We start from the raw sequence: 27,866 nt of genomic DNA, 5'->3' as shown, positions 1-27,866 counted from the left end.
CTGCATTGATTTGGGGAAACAGAAAACAAAACTTTCCTACTAGAAGATAGATAAAAAGAATTCTATGAATTATTGTATAGTCATAGATCTTTAGACCTAAGCGCACAGTTTTATCCAATAGCAATTATTTTAAAGCCGAGGCATTAACCAAAATATTTTTCACCAAACTCAATTTCAAGGTTAACCAGGTTTTTTCATAACAGTAGTGTGATACATACATTTGTATATACAAGGTAATAATAGACAAATCAGCCAAGTACAGTTTATTTGTTTTTTAATAAAGATATAATTACAAAAAGGGGATAAAATCAATCCGGGAAAAGGGAAATTTTAATAGATCAGTTTAGACGTTTAACTACATCTTAACTCACATCCATTTTAAATAGTATTACATAAAGCCTGGTGGAAGGAACAAATTTTGTATCATAATTGGGGAATTCACAATACAAGTTGCCAAAAATCAAAACACAGTTGTTTGAAAATAAATATGCTCCATGCCAAATTCTACTAAAAGAAAATAAAAAGTCTCTTCCAGTACGAAAAGCTTCTCTTAGTATTTTTTTTTTCATTATGGTATTGGGTCCTTTGATTGACATACTGTAAGGCTTTATGTTCAAGGATTGCTTAACTGTTCTGATTTTGTGCTGGGGGGGGCAGAAAGAAAAGACAAGTTATTAGTGTAGGTCACATGTTAATACTGTTTTCACTTATACAAAAAGTGCAGTCTAGAAACTGAATGCAGGCTATAAACATCCTTTCTGTGCTGTCAAGAGCACCACAAATGGCTTGGGCTGAAAGCTGGACTCATTTTTTAATTCTGGAGAACTTTTATGGGCCAAAGTGAGTGCTTTAAACTTGGCATATGTTTAAGGAATCTATTTCACTTCAGAAAATTGTGGAAATTGCCTCCAAATGGGAATGGACTGGCCTCACCCATTCAAGCATACACTATAAACAAATGCAATTGTTACCAATACAGGGTTATTGTAATTTTTAAGGAGCAGCAAGTAGATAATTAACATTCAGTAACATTTTAAAAGCAGATGTAGACTTTTCAGATGGAATATACTTACCCTTTGGTATCTACTTTCTCACTACTGTTATCTTTAGATTTGTCTTCTTCTTTAATATCTAGAAATAAAAAAAAGAATAGCAGCAATTTGCAAAAACAGTATAAGCAGTTAAATGATGAAGAAATAATCTTCATTCAATTTAACAGGACTCCCAGGCAAATAAATATAAGATTACAGCTCACATAAAACTGAAACTGCACCTCTGAAATTAACTATTAATTTCACAGTCAATTTATATGCATTGGGGATAATCTAGAAAATATGACATCTCACTTTAATATGTACTATTAACAGTATTACAAATTTTTATGACCTAAGCTAAACCTATTCACTTTTGAATCCCTCATCTCAACCCAGAAAGTCAGCAGTGCAATTACTTTGGTTTAAGTCATAAAATGTGTGAGCTTTAGCTGGATATTATCATAAAAAGTGTTCTTCATTCAATCAGATGAACAATGGAGGGTTTAACCCAAAGGGAAGACAGAATTAAGTTTTATTTTATTTTTTTAAGCTACATACATGACTGAAAGCCTACAAGGTAGCTATTTTGTTTCTGTTTTTTTAATTTTGCACAGCTTTGCACAAGACAACTTTCCAGGAAGCAGGTAAAACAGGATCTAAGACCATACTCTTATTTTTGCATATATGAGCATAATTCTTTACATCTTTGTTTGAATGTGTGGTAGTTTAAGAGAACAGATAATGTGACTCTGTGCCTAGTCTAATTGTCTAGCTATTTATTCATTCAGTTGAACATTTGAAAGAGCTATTATTATATGCAAAACAGATTACAGAATTTGCTTACAAGTGGATTTGGTATGTTTAGCTTAACAGAAAACATGTTTCATTTAGCACTGACGCACCTGCTTTTTTGTCTTCTGCCTCTTTCTTGTCTTCTTCTAAGCGTGCTTTCTTTGCTCCTTTCTTATGATCTGTAACATTTCTGCGTCCACCTTCTTCGTCTTCAGAATCAGAAAATTCTTCATCACAGGCTATCCTCTTATCAGAAGCACGAACTAGAATTAATATGGAAATTTTAAAAAGAGATTACTCCAAGATTTTTCATATCTCTTCAAAATGTTACCTGAGGACATAAAGGCTCTTCAGCAATGACACAGTATTTAACAACAACAAAAAGGCATGGTAACCTGACACCTATTGATGTAGATAAATTCAGCTGTCTTGTACTCAATTGTGCTGTTACAGTTTTTGTGTTCAGGCTATCCCAGAAGATCTGAACAAACTGAATGAATTTTTTAACACATTACTATTATTAATAAGGTACTTATAATCTGTTCTCCCACGAAGCCTCATTTGCACAACCACCCTCCATCCCTATTTAAATGTTACATCAGTTAAGTCATTCCACATATCTGATGAAATAAGCTGCAACTCATAAAGTTTATGTCTGATAATAAAATTTATTGATCTTAAAAGGTGCTACCAAATTCTAGATTTTGGGTTACCATGGAACAAATGGCTGTAAAAGGAAACAAAATGAGAATACATTTGTGACATCTCATTAAAAAAAAGCATTTATTTATATCCATTCACAAGCAATTACAAAGAAGCAAGGTGACTTTTTCTTCAAAAAAGCAACTGCACTAGGATTGTGGTTTAATTATTTTCTCCGCAAAAACAGGAAGCAAAATCCAAAAATTCAAGGCCAACATTTTAACATTACCTATAAAATTTACTTACTAGAAATACGTTTGTCTGGATCTTCACCATCTTCATCACCACTGTCTTCATGAACAGCATCTTCTGGAATAGCTTGCATCTGCACACCAGGAGCATGGGGCAGCATGCGTAAGTTCTCAAATAAACGCTGCCTGCAAAGAAAGCAGTTTAGTATGAAACAACTTTGTTTGTCATTTAATTTTTTAAGTATCAACAATATTAGCTTCTGATTGCGAAAAACTACTATAGAAAATTAAGTTATATGGCAATAGGACTTCAAAGAATAGAAATTCACAGAAAAACATGACTAATGTGATAAATGGGTCTTCTGTAATCATAAATACACCTCTATAAATGTTCACACATTTTTAATACAAGCTTTGAACAATTATCCTGTTTTCAATGTTCAATGCAAACTTCTGAAAATTACTAATGTAACTTTATAGTGATAACATATTCCAGTTTTCAAAATAATATGCAAGCTATGAATGTTAATGATAAAAAAGGTTTCTGAGACTTACCAGTTTACTTTCTAAGCAAAAATAATTTTAATACAGTAGGCCTGAGTTTAGAATAGGAAAAGTGATATTTCTTCTGAGTTACTAAATGGATAAACTATCAGTTTTCATTTTTTATACTATTTTAAGACCCCAGATGTAATTAGCAAACCCATACCTTGCCTTCTATTATTACTGATCATTTAATAAAACATTTACAAATTTTCACAGCATTATTGTTTTTATTAAAATAGGACATTAATACTTACTTAATCTTTTCCATATATTCTGGAGTGTTCTGATTTGTCATGTTTGATGGGCTTATATGCAGTTTGAAATCTGGTCCAAAGTACTCAAAATAATCGTTATATGGCAATTCTGTTAAAAACAAAATTGAGATATAACTTTTTTATTTTTATTGTTGAATTCCTAACAGACTTACAGGCCTTACTAGTATATTTGAAAATATTACTATAAAAATTTTCAGTTATCAAAACAATAAATGCAATGATTTATTCTAGGAGAAACATAAGTAAAAGATATTATGGTTCAAAATTATGGTTTGATTCCAATACTGTTATGTTATTTACATGGAGAATATTTATATTCTGTAAAATAAAAATAGGGTCTGCACTGTCACAGGAAGTGACTTCCTTCGTTTGTGTTTTTGTTTCAATGATTGACACCTAGAATGTATTCATTTACATAAATACATGTATTCATTTAAAGCTGTGCAAGTATAATAGAAGGTAGGATAGGAAAGTTCTTCAAAAGAGATGCTTCCAAACATATGTCTCTTTTGAACTAGTGAAGCTTGAAAGAATGAATCTGTACTGTATATGCCCGAAAAGACTTTAAATAATTTAAACAATTCAATTAAAATATTTACTCCAAAAATTTGAATTATGTTTAATACACAGTACCACACACAATAAGTTTGATGTTGTGGTTAAAAGTTCTGGAGTAAAAAGCTGGGAGGATAACTGTTAATTCTGACTGAGGCATGGAAACCAGTCAGGTGACCAAGTCAGTCACTCCCCAAGAAAGAAGACACTGACCAAACATATCTGAAAATCTCATCAAGAAAAGTGGATGGCCATTTCTATATACTAACTGGAAGGACTAAATAATTAATTTAAATCACTGTCTAAAGTTAAACAATTTATGAACATAATTACATACAGGGTTTTATATATTTTATTTATTTTCAATATTATTAAAATTATTTTTTAATAAATATTATTTTTATAAACTGTTGCATTCAAGAAACATCAGTTGAACTTTTACTTTTTAATAATTATTCAGCCACAAGTAGAAACTTCAATAGGCAAGTGATAGTTACAGAAAGAATGTCTCTTAGTCAACAAAGGAATACTAGGATAATATAAGCCTTATGATAATATATATACACACACACATATCAAAATACTAAGGATGCCTTTTAAACACTGCAAAATCCACTGGATTCAAAGGGGGAAACAAAACATATTGACATTTTGTTTGAAAACATATTTTATATATATGTATTATTTTAAGGTATAACATCCCCCACACCTTCATTAAAAAAAACCCTTACATTATAATTGTAATAATTACAAGTTACAGTTACACTGTATATACTGTACATTTAAGGATGATTCCAGAGTGTGAGATCACTGAGAACAGACAACATATAGATTAACAGTGGTGGAAGAATAAGGAAGATGCAGCCAAAACACTGTTTTCCCATAATATGACAGAGAGAGGTCAGCCCAACAAGACAGACTTGGCTCAAAATTTAATACCACAAAGGTCAGAATTTTTATTGTAACAGCTATAGTAACAGAATCTTGCAAATATGAATTTCCTCACTTTATCTTTGTGCAAATTAGGAAGGGGATTGTTTGAGATGTTTTCTTGGCCTAGGATCAAGACTCTCTTATATGGCCATTGCCTTGATAGGAGCTCTTCCTTTTGTCCTTCAAGGTCATTCCCACTGCCCCTACAAAACATTACCAATATTATTCAAACCCACCAACTATTCATTTCTTTTGATTCATATGGGGACAAATGGTATGGCCAAAAAAGATCCTGAAAGAATCTTTGGAGATTACAAAGCCTTCAGTTAGAAGATAAAGAAACTGGGAGTGTAAATATTATTTTTGTCAGGATATCCAATTGAGGATCATGGCCCAAGAAGAGAACAAGATTCTGAAAGGTAATAACTAGCTACAGAGATGGTGTTTGGATCCTACAACAATAGTGTATGTTACTTTCATGAAGGACTCGGGGGAAGAGATGAACATATGGGAAGGGTAACTTTGAAGGGTACCTTGCCAGTCCCTTCTGGACAGCATGAATTAAAACAAAAATGTTGAGCGTAGCAAAAACCAGCGATCAAATATGTAACCAAATTTTGGAGCCAAGAAACCAAAGCATAGAGGGAGAAGCAGGGTTAGAATAGAGTCTGAAGAATTTTGCAGGAACTTAGAACTGTAGAGCTTTTGGGTGGTGCCACTCAAAATCACAATGTACAGAATTCTTGTTGGAATTAGGAATTTGTTAAGGCAGAGAAAAGTCTACGTGAACTTATGTTAATTATAACTTAGATTATTAGACAATCTGTACTTTTTAGTATAATATTTACCGTTAGGAATTTCGCAGTCTAAGGCAACAGCAGTTTCATATGTCCAACATCGAGCAACATTGCGTATGGTATATCCACCTCCTCCAAGCATCAAAAGAGGCAAGTTGAAAGTCTTTACAACTTCCACACATTTGGCATGACCTGTCAGAAGTCATGGGCATTTAAAAAGAAAACATGTGTTATAAAAGACACCTATATTTAATATGAAGATTACCAAATAAGGATTTTCTACATTGAGATCTCATAACTAAACAAAGCATATCTGAAATGATAGAAGAATAAAATGGGGTACTTCAGTTTTAAAATACAGATAATTTATTGGTCTTAAGGAAAATAATTTAAAATTAAGGTGATCAATACTATTATGATTACCTAAAATGTTTTAAGGTGTTTTGCATTAAAGCACTGAGGTACCTGTATGTAAATTGTTTTCCAGGTTTTAAAAAAGGCACAGAATTGCCCACAATTAAGTGTAACTAATGAATGATTCTCCAAGAACTATGTTCCATTAATGGAAAAACTTGTTAAGCATCAGCAACTTTAGATCAACATAATGCTATATTTAAGGAAAGGCTGATAGACAATCCATAAATCATCAGGTAATGGTTTGCAATATTTCCTTTCTTTAAAAAAAACCAAACAGAATGACCACAGATGACAAAAAAGCAGGGGGAGCAAGCGCAACTTCATCTTTCTGTTAGCTTCCTAAAGACTTTTCTCATTGGAAGCTAGCAGGGAGTGTCAGAAATGTGACTACAAGCAGTGCAATAACATAGCAATAGTAAAGTGCCCACAACTTTGCCAAATTTTAATCTCCTGAGGATTTTGGACATATTTTGGAAGTTAGCCCATTCAAGGTGTTGATTCAAAATCTGTTGCCATATCACACACAGTTTTACCCAATTAAAGTTTATAAACAAGCACATATAGTAGTATACTAGACAGCCTGTGTACTGTTTCAGAGTACACAGAGACATTTCCTTAACTAAACAGAGAAACAGAACAACCATGAGCGGGCAAAACAACAGTGGGCATGGGAATGACTTCTGTCCAGGTTCCCCATTGAGTTTCCTTATGGGAAGCTCCCTCCCTCCCCTTTCCAGAATTACGGACAGCTTATTTTGCTTGTGGGAAGGTTGCAGAGAAAAACAGTGGGAAAGCCAGAAAAAATTGCAAGTCTAAGGCCAGTGGGCAGGTTAAGTGTCACAGAATACTGTGTACATGACTGCAGTAGCCACAATTTCCCTAAATTTCATTCAGTCATGTGTCCTAGATTTCAGATGCATTCTATAAATTAACCCATTTGAAATAACTTGATTCAAAAATGGTTGTCCAATGATGCACCATTTTGCCATGTTAAAAATTATGGAAACAAGGGTTTTAGTAGCATATAGATTCTTCTGCATATTTATGTATATCTGTTTCTTCACATGCCATTTGACAAGCAAGGCACATCAGTCTATTATATGTAAAAATGCTAAACTGAAACAGCTTTTTAAGTTATTCCTTCAACTGCCTGCTATATACAAGAAACTACATACACGAACAAATGTCAATAACAGGCATTTTAAGTTTTTAGAAGGTGATACACATTTTCTTAGAGGACCCATTAATTCATATACAACACATCACAATTTAACCGTAAGTTATTTAATTACAATTTTTACTTCAGCATGAATGAATAAATACTTTGAAAGTATCCCACCAAAACTCAATGGGTATATATAAACTGCTACATAAGCATTACGAAATACAGCTGAAATGGAAGAAAAATGTCTGGAAACCCATTTTAAGTCATAAAGCTGAATTCTTTAGTGAATTAAAGCTCATAAAACACTTCCACCAAAAATTGCTAACAATGTTTTCAAGAATATGAAGCTGTGATGCTTCTGTAATGTTTTGTTCCCTTACCTTTAACAGTAAGATTAAAGCATCCCAGTCGATCACCAGAGAGTGAATCGGCCCCACATTGCAACACTACTGCACTAGGTTGATACATTTCCATCACTTTAGATATAATCTATAAAAAAGCAGGAATAATATTAAACCTTTTATTCAATACTACAATATCTATTTTAAAAGGTGTTTAGAATATACTCACTGGTTTAAATATTTGTCCGTATGACTCATCATCTATTCCATCTCTCATTGGAAAGTTAACAGCATAGTATTTGCCTTTTCCAGCTCCGATGTCCTATAAGAAAAGCACGAACAGAAGACATTGCACACCAGTAGCCGGGGAGAGAAAACAGCATGGTAAGCTGTGTTTAATTCCAGATCAGCATTGGCCATTACAAGTGATTTAAAAATATTGCTTCTATGTTATAGCATGTGAGAAATATTAAATAGAAAATAAACCACAGATATATCAAACATATTTTACATGAAATTTTTCATACACTATAAAGCATTTGATTTGTGCAATAGAAAAAAATGTGCAAAAGAAATATGTTCAGAGAAACAGGCTATAGACATGTGACAATACAGAAGAATCAGACCCAGAAGCAAAATTAGGATGCAATTTATCTCAGCAAAGAATGTTTTGGAATCACCGTACAGGGTAAAATACAGTGTCTTTCACCAGGAATGAGGATGGTGTAAAATACAGATATTCAGGCAGTTTAGATTTTATAAAACAACCAATTACCTGGGGATAGGATGTAAAGTCATGGGTCTGCTCTGTCAGATCCATAAAATCACATGCTATTTTATCTACAAGAAATGTGCCACATTTCACTAAGCAAAAGACACATATTATTCTTTTATGTTCATTTTCTTTGCATTTTTATATAAATTCTAAATCCTTCATTCAGGAATTTTAACAGCTGCACTCCTTTAAACAATGGGTTACTATTCATATTTACCAGAATGAATATGAATAGTATTTATTTCCAGTGGAAATAACTTATAATACAAAAACAAATGACCAACTTCTCAAAAATCTTTGTTTTGAACATTATTGTCCCATGTCCAGCATTCCCTATTTTTTTAAAATGCAGGTTATTGAAAAAATGGAAGAGAGTCCTCTAGAGGAAACAGATCATTTGGACTTCTTCCATCTGGATTCAGGCCAGGACCTATGAAATTGGCTGCTTTGGTGGCTGATGTTTGCTGTGACCTACATGGAGGAAGTGCAACCTTTCAAATCTTGTTAAAGTTCTCAATGGTATTTCACACCATCAACTAACCCACTTTTGATAGGCATTCAATAGTATTATACTCTTAATCATGTGATTTTTTTTTCTCAAAATCACCTGTGATTAGCATGAAGCAATAGTACCATCTTGTGGTCAGACAGGTTGAAAAAAGTTTCTTACAGTTATTAAACTATTGTATTTAATTCCTATTAGAAAGGTAACAGAATTCCACCTTTAAAAAGATAAATTGGTATTAGTGTAAACATCAAGTCCATTATTAGTCTTAACATTTTTTTGTTTTATTGGATTTTTATTTTTAAATATACATCAATATCAATACATGGACAGTGTGACCTCTGGGTATAATTCATTTTGATACAAACAGCAATAATAATAACAACAACAACAATAGCTGTTACATTGATCAAATTTATATAATCCTAGTATTGATATACAAGTTTGTTTTAGAATATTCAATATTTCAATGTTCCATTTTAATGCTAATATTACTAAGCGTACATAGTAATACCATCTTTCAACCTCTAATCTTTTCATCTAATTATTACTCATATTCTATTATATAAAAATTATATCTGCTAATATTTCCCCTATTTCTTATTTCTATCTCTATTCTAGCTTCTAATCAGGCCACCATTACTAATCCTAGTGTTAATACACATTATTAGTCTTAACATTTAATGACATCAAAAATCACCTGGTTTCTCTAATCTCAGAACATAGTCCTATTGATACTAAAGATTCAGCCAATCTAAAATGGCAAAATAAGAATGTGCAAAAATTTTCAAAGCTTCTTGAAATATTATTCATTAACTACCAAGGAACTCTGAAGCAATAGGAATTATCTCTGTTTTCTTAACTGTTATAGTTTAGAGACACAAGATTATGCACTCATATATATTATTATAGCTAGTTGCTCTACTCAGAAAACTTTATCAGAACGAGATTTATTATGTCTATTGCATATATATTTTGACTTTCTTCTACAATTTTTAACATTGTGTACATTGGGTTTGCCCCAATGCCCTTTCAAGTCAACTAATCAGCTTTCTGATCAAATGGGGACTTGAACTGAAATCTTAGTCTAAGTCCAACAATTTAAAACATTACACTGGCCCAACATTATTAGTATAGTATAGCATTACATAATAACAAGGCCATTGTAGTTTGTTCAACAAAACAGTGCTTAACAGTGATTTCGTGCAATGTCTTTAAGTTTTTTTGAAGTATTTTTACTTGTTATTCTTTTAATGTTTTTTAAAACAGTATATTCAAAGGAGGCATTCAGTTTTTCAATGTGGTATTCTAAAAAACATAATAGCCAATTATTGGCCTAGACTCAAATGTGTCTAATGGATTATAGTGAAACAGTAACATTTGTCATGGATACATCCTTAAATAATTATGAATTAAATTATGATTTGACACTGGGTTACCTGAATTAATAATAGACCTTTGTTTTTTCCTGTATTCTGCCTTGCCTATAAAATCAAATTTCTATAGTTCCTTTGTAGTAACTACTGTTGCCACATGTAGCATTATCTCCAATAAAATGTTACCCATTATACAACACAGTGAGTGTATTTATTCATGTTTTATAGGAACAAAATAAAGGCATATAATTTTTAATGCTAAATATTATGTTTGCTGTCATACTAGTCCTTGTAAATGAAGCAATGACACTGTTTGTATAGTTCAATTATAATTATTGAGAAATCTTAAAGGCATCTTGGTGTCTATTAGTTTTGACCAGCCATTTTTAGGTTTTCTGGATATTTATCTTGCAAGTGAAGATGGAGTCCAGATACTAGGTTGGAAGAACTTCACAATCATTCTAGAGTCTAGATGCTAAAATGACTTTTGTTTAAAACATTAGTACCCTCCAGATGCCACATGTAATTTACATGTAATGTAATGTAATTATTTTCAAAACATTACATCCATTACAGTATCTCTCCCAGAAATGTACGAAAATAAGCATCTGGACTTACACTAATGTAGACCGATGATATATTAATGTAAATCCTGATTAATTTTAAATGAATTTAATGGAAAAGATGGACAGAAACTAATAACTAATTTAACTTGAGAATGAGGCTTAAGAACAGCATTTCTAAAATGTTATCTTAATTAAATAAGCTTATAATTGAACTCACCCTTAAATCTCCTGTTCCAGGGAAATATTCACCATATTTATGGAATGATACTGTCATAACTCGATCTGTGGTATAAAAAGCTTCTTCAACACCATCACCATGATGGATATCAATATCAATGTAAAGCACTCTTTGATGATATCTGGGCACAAAAGAAAACAAAATAGTTAAGCAATAGAAAAAAAATCACTACTCTTCTTTAGAGGAAAATGTGACTAGTATTTATCCTTCACGCAACTCCAGTAATATTAGAACATTTCCAAGTATTAGCCTAGATGACGACATAGAATGTAGTACTGCATATGCAATATTATATGCATATTTAGTATATAATAGGGAGTTCACAATGCATAACTATATTGACAGTTGCATGTTAAGGTTACAAAGATACAATTATGTTGTTGTGGTCCTCCAGCAGCCTGCAGAGCTGGCAGCAGAGTCAGACAGTGAGGAGGCTAGGGAGGAACATGGGCCAGTCCTGGAGTCTGGAGAAGGCTCGGATGAGGGCTCTGCGTCGGAGGCAGAGAAAAGGCCATCTGGGAGGTATGTACTGCCTCCGGAGCCTCCAGAGTTGGACCTTGCAAGGCAGAGGAACAGGGGAAGCCTGTTCCCAGTGTGCACATGCGCAGAGCTGCCAGAAGGCAAGAACAGTTAAAACAAAAGGGACAACTTGGGAGTAGGACTTGGAGATTATTGGTCCCTCACATAAGACTTAAAAAGAGGAGCAAAGGCATGTGGGCCTTTGCAGGAAGCAACGTTGTTAATTCTGTGCAGTTTAAGTCTGAAGCTCTGTTTGATTCTAGACTCCGTGTGGTTTTGCCAATTAGGTCTTTCGCAGCATGTCAAGGGAGATAAAGGTGGGTGATTAACAGCCTTATCCCGAAGGACTCTTTACAACTATTTGGGACTCATCTGTGAATGAACAGAATTCACAGCTGTTAAAATAAAACAGGTTTTTGGGACTACTCATGTGTTTTACTGACTCAGGAAGCCTAGGTCAGAACATACGTAAGGTTCTTATTTTAACTGTGTGTGATGCCTATTTTAGGTTTGTATTACAGTTTTTATATTTCTACTTTAAAGTTTAAGGAAGCTATGCTATCAATTTTCAGCAGTCCTTGTGAAAGAGGCCTTTTTTTCTTTAGGAAAAAAAAAGAATAAAGTACTTCAGGTCATCTGCAATGATACTTCTTATCAATTTACAACCACCAACAATCATCATGGTGGAAAGTATCTTGTTTCAGGTAATGATTTATTTCTTTATCCCTTGAATTAACCCAAGATAATGGACTTAACTTTATAGGAAATCAGGATTGCCCACTAATTATTGGCACATCAATCTCTTAATTGTAATTAGCAAGCTTTATGCCAAACTTTTATAAATTCAACTCTCAAACTGACCAATACAGAACATATGCTGGCAAGAAAAATAGGCAAGTTTTAGAGGTTATACATCATGTTTTAGCACTAGCTTGAAAAATATATATCAAGTCAAAATTAGCGCTATATACTGCTTTTATTGATATTAAGCTTGCATTTCATTTTATTTCCACATTTTAGGTTGTAGTACAAATTAAAAACTATAGTTTAGATATATGTTTTCTCTGTGAGTCTGGCATGATTTAAGTGGAGACCAATGAATGCTTATGTACTGTTTTAAATTGGTTACAGCTACTATTTTTTACTTTGAGTGTAGGACTTCTGATATTGGTTAATAGTTTTCAGTTGATCTGGAGAAGATTGCTTTATTAGAAATTGCTTTTCACAAGACACTTTTACAAGCAGGCTTATCAGGTCTTAAATAAAATGTAATATACAGAAAAGGGCAATTCAATCTGTCTGCCTTAGAGATATGTTTCTGACTCCTCTTTTTTATGGCCAGCAAAATATTTAAATCAAAAAAATCATAACCAATTTCAGAACAGATTTAACCTAACTCATTTTTGACACATTCTCAATGGCTGATTTTGAGGGAAAATTCAGAAAATATAAATAAAAACTCTATATTTATGTTATGATGAAAGGCAATTGAAAATATGGCCAATGCTTGCTGCTGTCCATTTTATAAATCCCCACAGCTATTTTAATTTCTTTATAACTAATTTTTCAGGACATTCAGATACATTCTTCATACAGCTACTGTTAGCTAACTGATGTGACTGAATTTGAATGTGGCCAAGTTCTATTTTATTATTTCTAAAATTTATTTAGACTGAATCATGCGGTAAGTTGTTTTATTTTTTGGGGGAAAATTACTTTGCTTTGTATTTTATTTGGCATTTAATGGACGACTGGTCAATGAGTACAATAAAGGCTGTTTGGTACTATACATAAACCTATGTATTTTTCTTTTTGGTTTTCCTTTTAATCTTATTATTGTTGGTTATTTTATAGATGAGTTAGTAACATAAAAAGGTATCTAGCAAAACTATGGAAGCACAGGTTTGGCATATTCTTCTTTCAAGCTTGGAAGGGGGATTGGATAAAAATTCTCTTTCCACAAGATTCTATAGTGTGTGTGCATTTGTATATAATTCAAAATATAGCATTACATTCTAACATCAATTCACTATTTGATTTTTTTTTTCTTAAAGTGGAAACTACTTTCTTGAATTCTGCATACAAAAATGCTACATATGACAGAAAGGTATATCCATGTTATTTCTGCATATAACTATGATAAATCTTACCAGAATTGTTGCCCCTCCTTGTATCATATTCATACAACTAAAAATTCATACAACATAAAAAGTCAAATTATTTTTTAAATTAATGAATTTAAATTAGGTAGTCCCATTTTTTTTGCAGACACACCACTCTTTTCCCTCCTAATCACATCACCAACGTATTTGGCAGCAAAACACTAATTTTCAAAGGCATGAATTTTGCAGAAGGTTGTAAGAGTGATAGTGAAAATAAGGAAATGTAATTTTGCTTTCTTTTTACTTTCTTTTGTATTTTATTTGTATTTTTGTTTAAATGTATATATGTATATGTATGTACGTATGTATGTATGTATGTATGTATGTATGTGTATATATATATATATATATATATATATATATATATATATATATATATATTGCATCATTTGACTTTAAAATTTAGCCCTGTTGCTATGATGCTTCTCCCAAAAACCCACTGCTTTAATGTGAAGCTGTTGACATTCTAATTATATATCAATTAACATTTCTATCTTTTGAAAGAGAAAATAAATGTGCATATCTACATTTACACAGAAACTCTTTTAAGCTTCAATTTCTGGTTATGGGTAATTTCCTCTTGATATGGTGTCCATGAATATATTTTTAAGATCCTGAAAAAGTACTGTTTAAATATACACCTATATCTGTGTCTATGACCATGTGTGAGTTTGGTAAGAGTTTAGGTTGGTAGTTTTAAATTTCTGGGCATTTATATCTTGAAGGACCTCTCATGGACTATGAATGTTAACATGCTTGCAAAGAAGGTACAGAAGAGGCTGTACTTCCTGATAATGCTCAGGAAGATAAATCTATCTCAGCATCTACTGTCCTACTATCGCAGCACCATTGAGAGTGTCCTGACATGCAGCATTCTTGCATGGTATGGGAGCAGCTCTGTAGCGGAGAAAAAACTCTACAGAGAATCATTAAAACTGCCCAGAATATCATCGGGGTCCAGCTACCAGCCCTGGACGACATCTTTGAATCTCGCTGTTTGAGGAAGTTGCATAACATTCTCAGAGACTCTTCCCATCCTGCTTACAATCTTTTTGGACTGTTGCCTTCTGGCAGAAGATACAGAACAATTAAAACTCGGACCACATGTTTTCTGAATAGTTTTTATCCCAGAGCTATAATTGCACTCAACAATGAACTAAAAGGCCACCATCAATGAGCTGTTGGACAGCATTACTTGGTCTGTTGTGTGGATGTTTGGGTGGTTTAGGGGTGGGGAATTGTGGTGGGTGGGAGTGTGTTTGGGGATTGTTATGTGTGTTGGACCTGGTCTTTGGGTGTTAAGTGAATTTCGTTGCATGGGTTTACTGTGTATACATGTACAATGACAATAAAGTTGTTGTTGTTGTTGTTGTTGTTATGCATAGGCTGATAATTTAATGGATAACTTGTAAATTCCACCTTTATTTTATTATGATTGCTCTACTTCTTATGATAATATTCATAATCTTAGATTTAAGGAGCTGGACTTTCCCTCCTTGTATTTGCTAATCCAAAATAAGTAAAATAGCTATTTTAAATTAACTAACAGTTTAATCATATAGTAACATAATTTTGCATTTTTATACAAGACTGAAATAAACAGACTTAGCCAATTTTGTTTGTTATGAATTCATCAAGAAATTATTACTGAAAATGGTAACACCAAGTGCAGATACACTGAAAGACTTTACAGACATTAAAAAATATCTGAAACCAAATTTAGCTATTAAAATATTAAAATTACAATAGAGCTAATATAATAAATTAGACCAACCCATAATAGACTGGTCTAAAGGTATAACGATTATCTATACTTTAAAAAACAATTCATGCCAATAAAACATTAATAAGAATAATCTGTGAACAATTACAGCTATCACATGATTGGAGATACAGGCCTCTTATAACTGTTCTTTCACTTTAACTAATTATAAGATTACAGTCAGATAGTTTTGGAGCAGAGCATAACATTTTAAAATTAAATTATTTAGAAAGAATGCATAAAGGAGAACTCAAACTACCAAAAAAAACCCCTTTCCTAACTCTGCTATTTCTTTGCTCAACATACTCACTTTCAATGCAATGCTAATGTTTTCAACTTATTTATTGGGTAAATTATGTGTATAACTGTACCAAGAACTTACTTCAATAACTCAAGAATGGCGAGCACAATATCATTGACATAACAGAAACCAGATGCCTCTGATTTCTTAGCATGATGAAGTCCTCCTGCCCAATTAACAGCCATATCTGTTTGTTGTCTATTCAATTTTACTGCTCCAGCTAAAGAAACATGAGAAAATGCAGTTAAAAATATTTTGCAGAAATTAAAAAGACAAGATATAGTACCTAGCAAGAAAAATAATAGTTTCACTTAACACATTTCTGTTCTGGCTTTTTTTTTTAAGCACTTCTGCTGCTGTGTTGCAAATCACATACAGATTGTGGTTCAACGACCACAATTGAGACCAGTAATTCCATCGTTAAGCAATGAGGTCATTAAATGAGACATTACTTGACCGCCCCACTTAGGAATGAGAGTTTAGTGAATCCCATGTAGCTATTAGGCAATTTATACCCAACTTGATCCAAGCCATTCCCAGTTTGGTTTCATTCAGTCCCAAGCCTTGGTTCTTCCAACCCACATCAACTCCCCACACCACTATTAACCCGCCCCACCCCTACCAACTCTGTCCTTTTGGCTGTCTTGCAAAGTGGCACTATTCAGAAGCATATATTGGGACAGCCTGCTGCTACTGCCTCTGAGCCTCTGCTTCTACTGAGGAATGCTACCTCAAGCCCCAGTACCCCAGCATTTAGTCCCATTGATATAGTGAGGACAGCTGCCCCAGCCTATAGTCAGCCATCCCATCAAGTTCCTTTGCCACACAGGAAGAATATGCCAATCACACTAACAGGGAGAAAGGTCAGCTGAGATTTTAAAAATCCACCCAACGTAGAACATGAAAAGATACCTGAAATAACACTGTTAGTGCTACTTAATTTACAAAACTTTAAAAAATCAGTAAGTAAGAAAAAGAACTAAGGAGAATAAACTTACCTACAGAGCCTCCTGTTGACAGCTGACAGAACTCAAACAGTCCATCAAACACAGGACAATCTTCCCCAACATTAACTAATAAAGGAAACTTTCATTAATCATCTAAAGTTCTCTCTCAAGGTACATGTACATATTTTAGGTTTGTTTTGCTAATAATTTTTGACATTAAGAAACTAAAAAAACCAAACACTAATATTCCAAATGAGGTCACATTATCGGTATCCATTTATTGTAGAAGTTAATTTTGTTTTACAATTTTATTTCACTACCATAGATGCAGCACCTGTTGATTACCTTGCTCTAACGAACTTAATATATTCACACTCGTAAGTTAAAGAACTGCAGCTTTCCTCCTCTGATGCATATAATAATCCTAAACTGTAGAGTAGAAATCTTTGTTTTAAATGAGTTTAGTGTCATGCATTTGAAACTTCGTCATTAACAAAGATTCAAACTAATGCTGCTAAATCCCATAGTGTTGCCCTTTATTTATTATATCCTTTCCTGCTCATGCTGGTGCTAGGGAAATAACTATATGACTAAAGGAAATAGTTGCTTTCTGCCTCTGTTAAGTTAATGGTGATTAGAAGCAATACGGTTATTCCAACAGAAGTGCATTACTGCTTCAAAGTTCATTTTAACTAGAGAAAAAGCTGTGAATCCCAACTGAATATCTTTCAGTCCTTAAACTACAGAATGGTAATTAGGAGCATTTTGTTTGAACAAAGTTTTGATTATTCTCCATATAACAGGCACTTAAAGAAATAAACTACTGAAAATGCTAACAATCACATCAAAATTCAATAAGTAATAAAATATTTTGTAAGTTTCTTCCTTAAATCAATTCTATAATATTGAAAAAAAATTAACTGCTTTAGAAACGGAGCTCAGATTTTCTTTGTATGCAAGACGTAACATTTCTTATGCTATTCTTTTATTTAAAATCAATGGGAGACTTACATCTCTGCATTTGTTTGCTGTATTCAGACATATTGTCAGGTCTTATTGAACGAAGAAATTTGATGTATTCATCGCTGTGATATTTAGTCATTTCTTCTGCTGTAGCTTTGTGGGGACGCTAATAAGCAACAAGATTGACATGGCAGTATTTTAAGTAAAGACATATTTCATCAGACACATTAAACTGACACAAAGAAATAGATTAATAATTTCAATTTTGTCCTTGCCACGTATTTTATAATATAGTAGAAAGAAAGTATAGATTAAATACAAAGTATTTTTGATCATAAAAGAAAACATACCTTGTATCAAGTATATATCAAATAATTAAAATCAAGTTTTAGAGAACAAGGCCACAAAGTCCATAGAAAAAAATCATTCTACTTTCTCCAGCAGAAAGGAAATCATTCCATGAAGTGTACAACCTACAATTATCTCCTGTGCTGTCTTGCATGGGATGCCTTTATCTTTTCAAGGTGATACTGGGAGTTCTTTTTCCAAACCCATTTTGACTCAATCTACATGGAACACCTTCATCTCCCCTGCCCCATCAAGAAAAGCATAAAATGTCCAGGTATATCTGCTTTTGAGAGCCTTTTAAATAAACCTCTGCATGAACAAAGGCAAATATACATATCCATACATTTTCTCTCTCTCTCCAGAACGCGTGCTGCTACACAGCACACCTCCTATGAGCACAGTTCTAACAATCTTGTGTGCCTCTTTTCTTTTCCTGTCAGAGAAGGTGCAGGGTAACTGAGATGGACTTTACCTGTAGTGTTCACCTAAAGCATTGTGGCAGGACAGATCACATGAGTTTGACATCTTGTCCCAACAGATCATAGATTTCTTATTCTGACATGGTATCATTCTAAAAAAGACTTTGTGTCTCCACAATAAAGTATAATTGCACCGAGTTTAAAATTTCAAGATGTACAGCCTATTATTTGTAGGGCTATATTCTTTTCACTGATCACCAACTTTTAAGTAATAACAATAAATGCATACTTACATAGATTTCCATTTTTCTATATAAGCCATAATTTAACAATAAATTGTGTGTCATACGGATTCTGTGAGGCTTCATTGGGTGTCCTTGGCCATAATAATAGTTTCCAATGTCACCTAGAACCAAAAAAACAGTCCTGTTTATTACTTTTTTCTAGCTTTGAGTTTTATGATTCATTCACCAGTCATCTTGAGTATCACTTTGTTAGTGAGCATTCTTTAAAACAAAACTAAAAACCCACTGGGATTTGGACGCCTTCAGAATTTATGCAATATTGCAAACATTGCAACTCATTTACATATTCTGGACACTGGAAGAAACACTGATAGCTACTAATAACTGATGGCTTAACAGTGTTTGAAACAGAATTATGGCACAAGTTATGTTATTATTTGCTGCCATCACCATCTTCATGCAGACTAAGGCTACAAAACTTATATAACATGTTCTTGACATTCACAAAGAATCATATTTTCTTCTATGTTATGAAAATGCCCATGGAGTACTCTCTCTCTAGTGCAAAGTTGATAAATGAACTGTGTGATTTGCATGTGCAAAGTATTATTTGAACCTAAGGCAAATATTAATCCTGGTGATATTATTCTCATCTCACATTCAAAACAGGTATGTTTAACAAAAGCTGTAAACTGCATTTAGTTTCTTCAATTAAATAAGCATAATAAATGAAATGATAAATTAATGAAATATAGTATTATCCTTTTAATTCTTAAGTCCTAAATCAATTCAGAGAGTACTAGGTTTATAATTGATTGTTTAACAAGCATTTGCAGTCAAAATGGCTTTGGAACAGGTGCTTTATAGCCTATAAAGCATTTCCAGGTGTCATAAAACATCGAGCTGACCTCCACTCAAATTCCTACAATTTGGGGACTTGGCAACCTGTTCACATGTATAACTGATTGCCTAGTGTCCTGTGATCATGAGAATATTTGCAGTCTTGTCTGCTGGTTTACCCAGAAAGGCAAACCTTTCACCTGGATATGAAGTGTGTTCTCCTAACACATTGAGAGATTTTCCCTCCTCTCCATGCACGGAGGGAAATATCATGCTGTGCAGTGGTAGAAGAGACCTCAAATCTGATGAAAAAGCAACAAAATCCAATGTTCCGAGTCTTTCAATATACTGGTGTTCTCTAGCATTTTCCCCTCTGGAGGGGAAGCAATCAGCCTGCAAATATTTTTATTAGTCTGTCAGAGAAAGGATAGAAAGCTGAATATTTATGTTGCATGAGAGGAAACATATCTTCTCTAGCCTTCAGGCATATATGAACACAATTGGGACTGGAATTTCAGTCACTATGCAATGGAATTGTTAAGTGAGTCACCATGTGACTGGAGCCATTTACACTAATTTTCACTGTGGTCATTAAACAAATGAGGCTTCTCCTTTGATATTGCTTGTCAGAAGACAGCTGGGAAGATCACAAATGGTTGCATGTATCAAGACTGTGATGTCCTGCTGAAGGGGGTGGTGCAACAGTCATAACTTTGAGGAAGATTGTAAGTCATGTTTTTCAGTGCCATCATAAACTCTGCAGTGTCATTAAATGAATAGTCATAAATCAAGAACTAGCTGTATCGTATTTGCAAATTTTTGCTCAGTGATCTGCATGGAATTATTGGTTTTGAATGCCTACCAAGCATTTATTTGAATTGAAGATAATGTATTTACCCATTCATTCTAAGTTCTTTAAACAAAACAGTGATTTTGAAAATAAAGACAACAATAAAACTGTTTTATTATTTTTTAGGAAATTACTGAAGGGAATTTTAAGCAAAGAATCCAAAAACAGGTCAACTTACTTTCTACATTTAGCATGCCATTCCACAACACAAGTACAACAATGTATTATTATTTTTACTGTTAGAATGCGGTAAATATGCAATGAATCAGACTCAAAAAGTCTATTATTATTTTGATTCTCAATTCCATAATACTGAGTCAAATGTAACATAAAATATTAATTTTTATATAGTTTTTTTTTCTAACTTCTGTCCTTTACTTCTCCAAGAATTTTTATTATGTGCCATCAAATTAGCAAGAACTCTTAGCGACACTTTGCCCAGGGCAATGACTTTCAATTCCAGCCTTCAGGTTTTCTAGCGGTGCAGCCACTACTGTTGTAATCAGCTCCTTCTACCTTTGTGCTGATTACCCTTTTCTTTCCTTCCACTTTTCTCAGCATTATGGACTTCCCAAGAGAGATGAACACAGTGCATTCAGAATATGATCATTTGTGGTCATTTGTATCTCAAGTAAGAACTCAAGATGGATTTGTTCTGTGACAATTGGTTTGTTTTCTTGTCAATACTGGGGGTTGGACTAGAAAACCTCCAAGGTTCCTTCCAACTCTGTTATTTTGTTACACCAAAGTTCAAAAATGTCAATACTCTTTCTATTCTGCTTCTTCAAACTTTTACTTGTGTATGGTGTCACAGAGAAAACCATTATCTGTACAGTTCTGATCTTTGTAAGTGCATACATGTCCTAAACAACTGATTATCTTTTCCAAGGTTTTCATTGGAAATTTCAACTTGCTATAGCAAGTTCAAGTACTTATTTCTTTACTATTGGCTTCTTTACTATTGATCTTTTTAAAAATATTTTTAAATTACTTTTAAAATAGTAACAGAAAAATTGGTTAGTAATTGGTTAAATTTCCTCTTTTGATATTTGTATGTAGACTGATCTCTTCTAATCTCCAGAGGTGCTGGCATTGTTTAGTTAGAATATTTACTGGTCTTGTTGTGTAGGTTGCCATATTTTTGTAGATATTAATGAGGTTCAAGACTTTAATCCCACATCTTCTTGAAAATGGTGAGTATATATTCAAGATTCTACTACACTTCTCATTAGATCTAGTTTCTTAGCTAAAATACTAACAAACCACTAATCTTGTGGTTCCCAAACTGCACAATGCTGCTTCAACAAACTCTTAAGCGCACCATAGGATATTTTACTACCTAATTGAGACTTTCCTTACCTTCCTTGAGGCACCACAGTACACAGTTTGGGAACCACTGTGTACCATGAAAATATTATTAACATATTAAAGGCACTGTGAATTGAAAAGAAAGGAAGCCTCTGCATTAATCTAAGCTTTTCCTCACCAGTAAGATCTAAATATTTTATTTTTCTACATTAATAATTTCAATATTGACACATTATCCTCAATTTTTTTAAATGATCCCTCTCAATTTGGAGTTCTGAGAAAATTATTCACTCATGAAACATACAAGGCATTTGTGCCCCAAGTTTTAATTTCTTTCCATAGTTATTTGAGCATAAAAAGACTAAAAAAAGTTCACACCATGTCAGTTTACAATTTATTCAAACAGATTAGCCACACCCTGTAGGATTTCATTTGGGCAATTATCTCTACTTTAAAGAGCAGCATAAGACTGATTCTCATTTCCCTTTAATCATGGCATGAACATGGTTTAATGAATATTTTTAAATGACATGCTCGCATGACATTGCATGTATCTCATCTTCTAGCCCAATCTTTTTTAGCTGTCAGAGTTTCAAAGTAGAGGATGCCTCTTCTTCTGATACAATTTTCACTGTGTACATATCTGTCACACTTCACTAACAATAAGATTACTGATGCGGTCAAAACTTATGATCTGCTCAACTCCTATTAGCTCTTTTAGGCTGTTGCAAGCATGTTTCCTACCAATTGGTTACATAGCTATTTTGGCTTTCACTGTATGATAGGCTGTGCAGAGGCAAGTGCCTCTGGTACATCAGGCTGGTGATTTCTGAAGAGATTTTAAAGTTTTATATACACTTCTTTATGATCCAATATGCTAACCTGTATTTCTGAAAGTATATTAGACATTTATTCTTACTCACTTTTGAGTGACAGAGAAAATGGATTATTCAAAATGAGCAAGTAACAATAAACACCACAAAGAGACAAGGAGCAAGAATCACAGTGAGTATAAAAGAAACAACGAATCCTGCAACCTGTTGTCTGAGTTATTTTTAACATAGGTTTAATGTACTTTCCGAAGAGCCATGTTCACAATAGCCCAGACTAACCAGTCACAACCACAAAGAACCAATAACTCAGGCAATATGAAAGATAGCTGAATCTTACATCCACAGTACCCACCTATGTTCCCTGAACCCTGCCCCACCACCCATTAAGGAGAGTATTTTTCCCATTAGCAGTCAAGAGAAAAAACAAGGTTATGAGAATCTGCATTTGATTTTCTTGAAGGTATAAAGGCAGCAAAACAAACTTGTCACTTTGATTCCTGAGGCAGAATAGAAATCAATAGTCAGGACAACACAGTTTATGGCAAAATATTTTTCAGGAGATTCAAGAACTGGAGGATAACTTTTCAGCATGATCATTAGGAACAGCCCATCTTTAATTTGTGCCCTGCCATCATTATTCAAACAGCAGTTACCTGTATCTAATATGGATTCATATTTTGAGAATCATTCCACTCTGAGAATATTTGTTTTCAATTACAATTTTAACAATTCTTCTAAACCAACAACTTCTCAGTAATGTCCTCATAAAAAATACTTTTTGCTCATTCTTGGAGTCTTTGCAAGCAGATAGTTTTACTACTCTTTTACTTACTTTGTGAAGCTTGATCAATTTATCCTGGGGAACAAAATAGCTATTGGAAAAATTCAAACCAAAATATTTGATTGATTAACTTAGATGTCCTATTATATATTCTAATTCACCAAAAACATTTTTTTAAAATTTTTGGGTGTTAACATAAACATATCTGGAGTACATTTTTAATTTTTGAGTTTTGTAAACGCTGTTTTGTAATGGACTTGTGCTCCTGAAGCGTTCTCTTGTACTTTTTGATGGGCGACACAATCTTACATTTCTCCTTTTAATGGGAACGAAAACCTTTACCCTTCCTTTTCAAAAACTTTTAAGAGTTTTGCATCAATCTTTAACTGCCCAAACATTAAAAAGAGTTATTTGATGACCAGGAAAATATCCTGTTAATTAAAACAATTCTCCCTGCCAGTGGTATTTATTTTGCATTCTATTGGGAGGGGGAGGACAAGAATCAAGAAAACAAAACCCTTCACAGCGATCCCGAGTATAGAGCTCTGCGTTTTAATACGGGTTTATTTCTGCATCATTTGAGTTTCTCTGTCCCATAAACCGCAGAGAGCAAATTCCCATTTACAGCAGTGAACGCGTTTATTTCGAAGTTGTAAATCAAAATGGGATAAAGACAAAATGGGAACTGTGGGGGGGGGAGGCAAAAAGAGCCACGGGTTTTCCATACACGGTTATGCACGGACTTTGCAAAATAGCTATTAAGTTGAGGTACAGATTGGAAGAAAGATTGCAAGAGTAAAAAAAAAAAAAAGGAAAGGAAAAAAGAGCGGGGTGAGGAGAAATCACAAACGAGACGAGCAGCCAGCGGCGTCCCACATCCAAATGCACGCTAGGCAGACACAATAGGTAGAAGCAACAGTACCAGACAAACTAGGGGGAGGGGCTGCCTGCGGCGCGTGCGCCGGGGGAAAAAAAAAAAGAAGGCGCGCGAGGACAAGAGGGTATATGGGAGGGGCGACGCGAGGAGCGCAACCAACGAACACCCTTCAACGATTAAAATGGGGGGGGGAACGGAGGGGGTTTGAAGTGGACGGACATAAGGACAGCAGCACTTGGGCATATTACACCCCTTCCCTTGCAGCCTCGCCCCGCTCAGCCCTTCTCTCACCGTCATAGTAGTAACAGACTTTCTTCTTGCCGCCTCCCTGACTATACGCCATGAAGCCGTCTGAAAGAGGCTCCCTTGAAGGGGGGGCGGCGGGAAGGATAGATTTGATTCAACACAAGACCGAAGCCGAACTATCTGGGAAGGCAGCGACGGCACGGCAACACGGATGCCGGAGCCGGGGAGAGCGTAAGGGAGCTAGGGCCCCGCCTCTTCCAGACGTGACTGCTGTCAGCCGAAGGAACTATTGAAAGAAGAGGGGAGGAAAAAAGTTTCGGCTTCGTTTCACATAGTTTTGTTTTTAAAAAGTTACTGTTTGACCTCGAAGTGCACAATATAAAGGTTTGTGTTAGTTTGTGGGCGCTACAGAAAATGAGATAGGAAGACTGACGTCCAGTTGGAAAAAAAAGTGTAGGCTACTCATCCCCCTTCTCAACCCCCATATTGGTATGGTCTGCGTAAAGAAGCAGGCCGCTCTCTTCGCTCTGCCCATTTTAAACAGAACGCTTGTAAGGCGCATGTGCAAAAGCTTCTTTTTGGGTGGTAACAATACTTTGGGCCCTAAATTGTAGTAAATAAAAAGTTAATTTTTCTCCCTGCTCATCAGATAGGAAAAAGGAGGACTCTGTTTTGAGCTAAAAGGGAGTGAGAATTAGTGGGCAGTTTATGCTCCAGCTCTGATGGGGAAAAAATTAATAAAGTTTCGAGGCATACATCTTGACTTGTGCTTTCTTTTTTAAAATCCATTTGTGGACTTCATATTTGCGTTCTCTTAAAGTTTCAGTCTATAAGTATTTTTTGAAACTGCTCATTTTAGAGCTAGTCCTTTAAAAATCAGGACCAGTAAGATCTGATCTATGCAAATCCCAAAAAATAATAAACCTTTGAATAAAATAACCTTTCCTGCTTTTGCCTATAAATAAGAATTGCCTCTCATCTGAATAACAAGTGGCAGAAACTTACAGATGGGAAACGCTGCCTATTCTGTTACTTGGCATCTGATAGTTGGCTTTATGAAAGAAAAATGAGTCCTGGGAACCAAGGGAAGGGACAAGTCAGATTGTGAAGAGACTTATTTCTCTGATTGTGAAGGTCTTTACACCCTACTACAACTAACTGCAGAAATAGTGGCTTCACTCCCTCTTTTAAAATTTAGTCTCCACATCCCTACCAAGAAAAAATGAAGTTACTAGGAAGAAATAAACCAATTTCTTGCTTTTAAAATAAGTTTTTCTTGCAAACTGGTTTGGCTTTTAGGAGCTCCCTAAGAGCATCCTGGTCCTTGATTATGTTAAGTAAAAAACAATACATAAATTTGTGAAGAAATGAAAATGGCATAAATGTATTGATGAGTAATGTTATTTACTTAATTTATTTGTATATCATTTTATTATGAGGCTGTTGGTCGCTTGCAAAATGAAAACCCTATATACTTCATAGCAAATGAACCTATAAACTCTAAAATACACATTTTCTGGAGAATCATCTCATTGAAAACACTCCAAGAAATAGCATTTTAGTGGCAAAAATAGTTCATTCCTATCTCAGTAATATTTGTGACAGTATTCTTTTAATTATTCCTATAGAGAAGAATGGCAACAACTGATTCCTAAAGATCAGTACAATGTTAGGGCACCATGGTGAAAAAACACTTAACTGTGTATTATGGCATTTTATGTTGCTACGCAATTAAGAAACAAATTCCTTCACATTTGTCATGTAATCAGGATATTAGGTTCCAGCAATCAGATGCAATACAATGTGAAGTTTATTTGGTTTTCAATGTAAAAAGCACTGAAAATCTACTTCCAAAATTTGTGAGGAAAAACATGAATGATTTTACTGTCTTATTCCTTGGTGCTGGTTATATTGGAATGAACTGCCCCCGGAGTTACGGAATATCCCTGATCTCCGTGCTTTCCGCCGTGCCCTCAAGACCCTGATGTTCCAACAGGCAGGGCTAAACATACAAACATGTGAATGATTTTTTAAATGTTATCTAATTCTGGGTTTTATTTAATTGACCAAACTAAGTAATAATTTTAATTAGCAATTTTATGATGTTTGTGTGTCTATATTTTTCTTGACTGTACACTGCCTTGAGTCCTACGGGAGAAAGGCGGTATAGAAATATAATAAATAAATAAATAAATAAATAAATAATAAATAAATATATTGAAGTAGCTTTAAACCTAAAGTCACTCCAGATAGGCTGAGGAAAAATACTGCTTCATACTACTGTCCTAGCGGTATAATTTCATATGACTGTCTTACTCTTTCAAAGTCAGTTTTTCCAGCATGTGATTAATTTCTGCACAGGGATTTTGTATCCATTTTGACTACTGTATTAGGCAAAGAAAAATAATTGTGTATATTTTGTTTTAGCCCCCTTTATAGATATTAGTAAATAAATAGATGCTGCTATTGTATCTATCCTAGCACAGCTTTTGAGGCTTAGTAGTACAGAGGATATCTGAAAATTTCTAGAGGAGAAGTCAACAAATAGAATTGAGTTTATGAACAAAGGACTAAGTTCCTTTTTTTCTGAAAGCATCAATGCATCCTGGAAGAAAAAAAAAACACTTGTGAGCATGCGCGCACGCGCACACACACACACATTAAATGTCCTTTCATTTTAAAATTGGATTGTATGCTTATATTCTGTGAACAATGAATATATTTTAAATACATTGACATCTTTCTATTATCTTTAGAAATTGTTTTGGGGAATCAAGGCTGGGTCAGTATTATATGAATATTTTTTTTAGATACAGGTACTCCTCAACTTACAATTTATTGCTTAGTGACTGTTCAAAGTTATTGACTCATGGAGACAACACAGCCAGCTGATAGTTCAAACTCCCCTTTATTGCTCCAACTTTCCCCCAAATGCTCTCACGCTTATGGCAAGTCTCGGAGCAAAGCATTCACACACACCTCCAGCAGCCTCTGGCTGAGAGTAGTCCAGCAAAACGCTGCTAGCATAACGGCTTCAAGGCAAGAAGTCTAGCGAGGCAAAGGAACAAGGCAGTAATATGGCAATGAGTCCAACGAGGCAAAGACAGTAATAAGGCAAGAAGTCCAGTGAACTCCAGATGTCGGCAACGGCACACAAAACACGACTTGTTCCCGACAAGCGCCCCTCCCCACAGCATCTCATTAAGTCTCAGTCCTCAGGTGTGCCTTGTGAAGAGGAGCAGGGCACTCTCCTCCCA

At 34.2% G+C, this 27,866-nt stretch overlaps 1 protein-coding gene across 1 annotated transcript; it reads right to left on the bottom strand.

The window, feature by feature from the left end:
* Positions 1 to 257: 257 nt before the first annotated feature.
* HDAC2 (histone deacetylase 2) lies at positions 258 to 24,828 on the bottom strand. Its single transcript, XM_070953231.1, has 14 exons — positions 24,655 to 24,828; positions 18,923 to 19,035; positions 17,911 to 18,028; positions 16,951 to 17,025; positions 16,034 to 16,172; positions 11,188 to 11,329; positions 7,978 to 8,070; positions 7,788 to 7,896; positions 5,877 to 6,017; positions 3,520 to 3,628; positions 2,775 to 2,905; positions 1,937 to 2,089; positions 1,074 to 1,131; positions 258 to 644 (listed from the first exon to the last, which is right to left on the bottom strand). Exons 1-14 carry the CDS (start codon positions 24,704 to 24,706, stop codon positions 614 to 616), a joined length of 1,464 nt encoding a protein of 487 aa, XP_070809332.1. The 5' UTR covers positions 24,707 to 24,828; the 3' UTR covers positions 258 to 613.
* Between the last annotated feature and the right edge of the window lie 3,038 nt (positions 24,829 to 27,866).

The sequence above is a fragment of the Pituophis catenifer genome, unplaced genomic scaffold (assembly GCF_029215685.1).
Source record: "Pituophis catenifer annectens isolate HBS135680 unplaced genomic scaffold, rPitCat1.0.hap2 SCAF_1, whole genome shotgun sequence".
Lineage (NCBI taxonomy): Eukaryota > Metazoa > Chordata > Lepidosauria > Squamata > Colubridae > Pituophis > Pituophis catenifer.
This window is presented reverse-complemented; position numbering and strand designations above follow the sequence as displayed.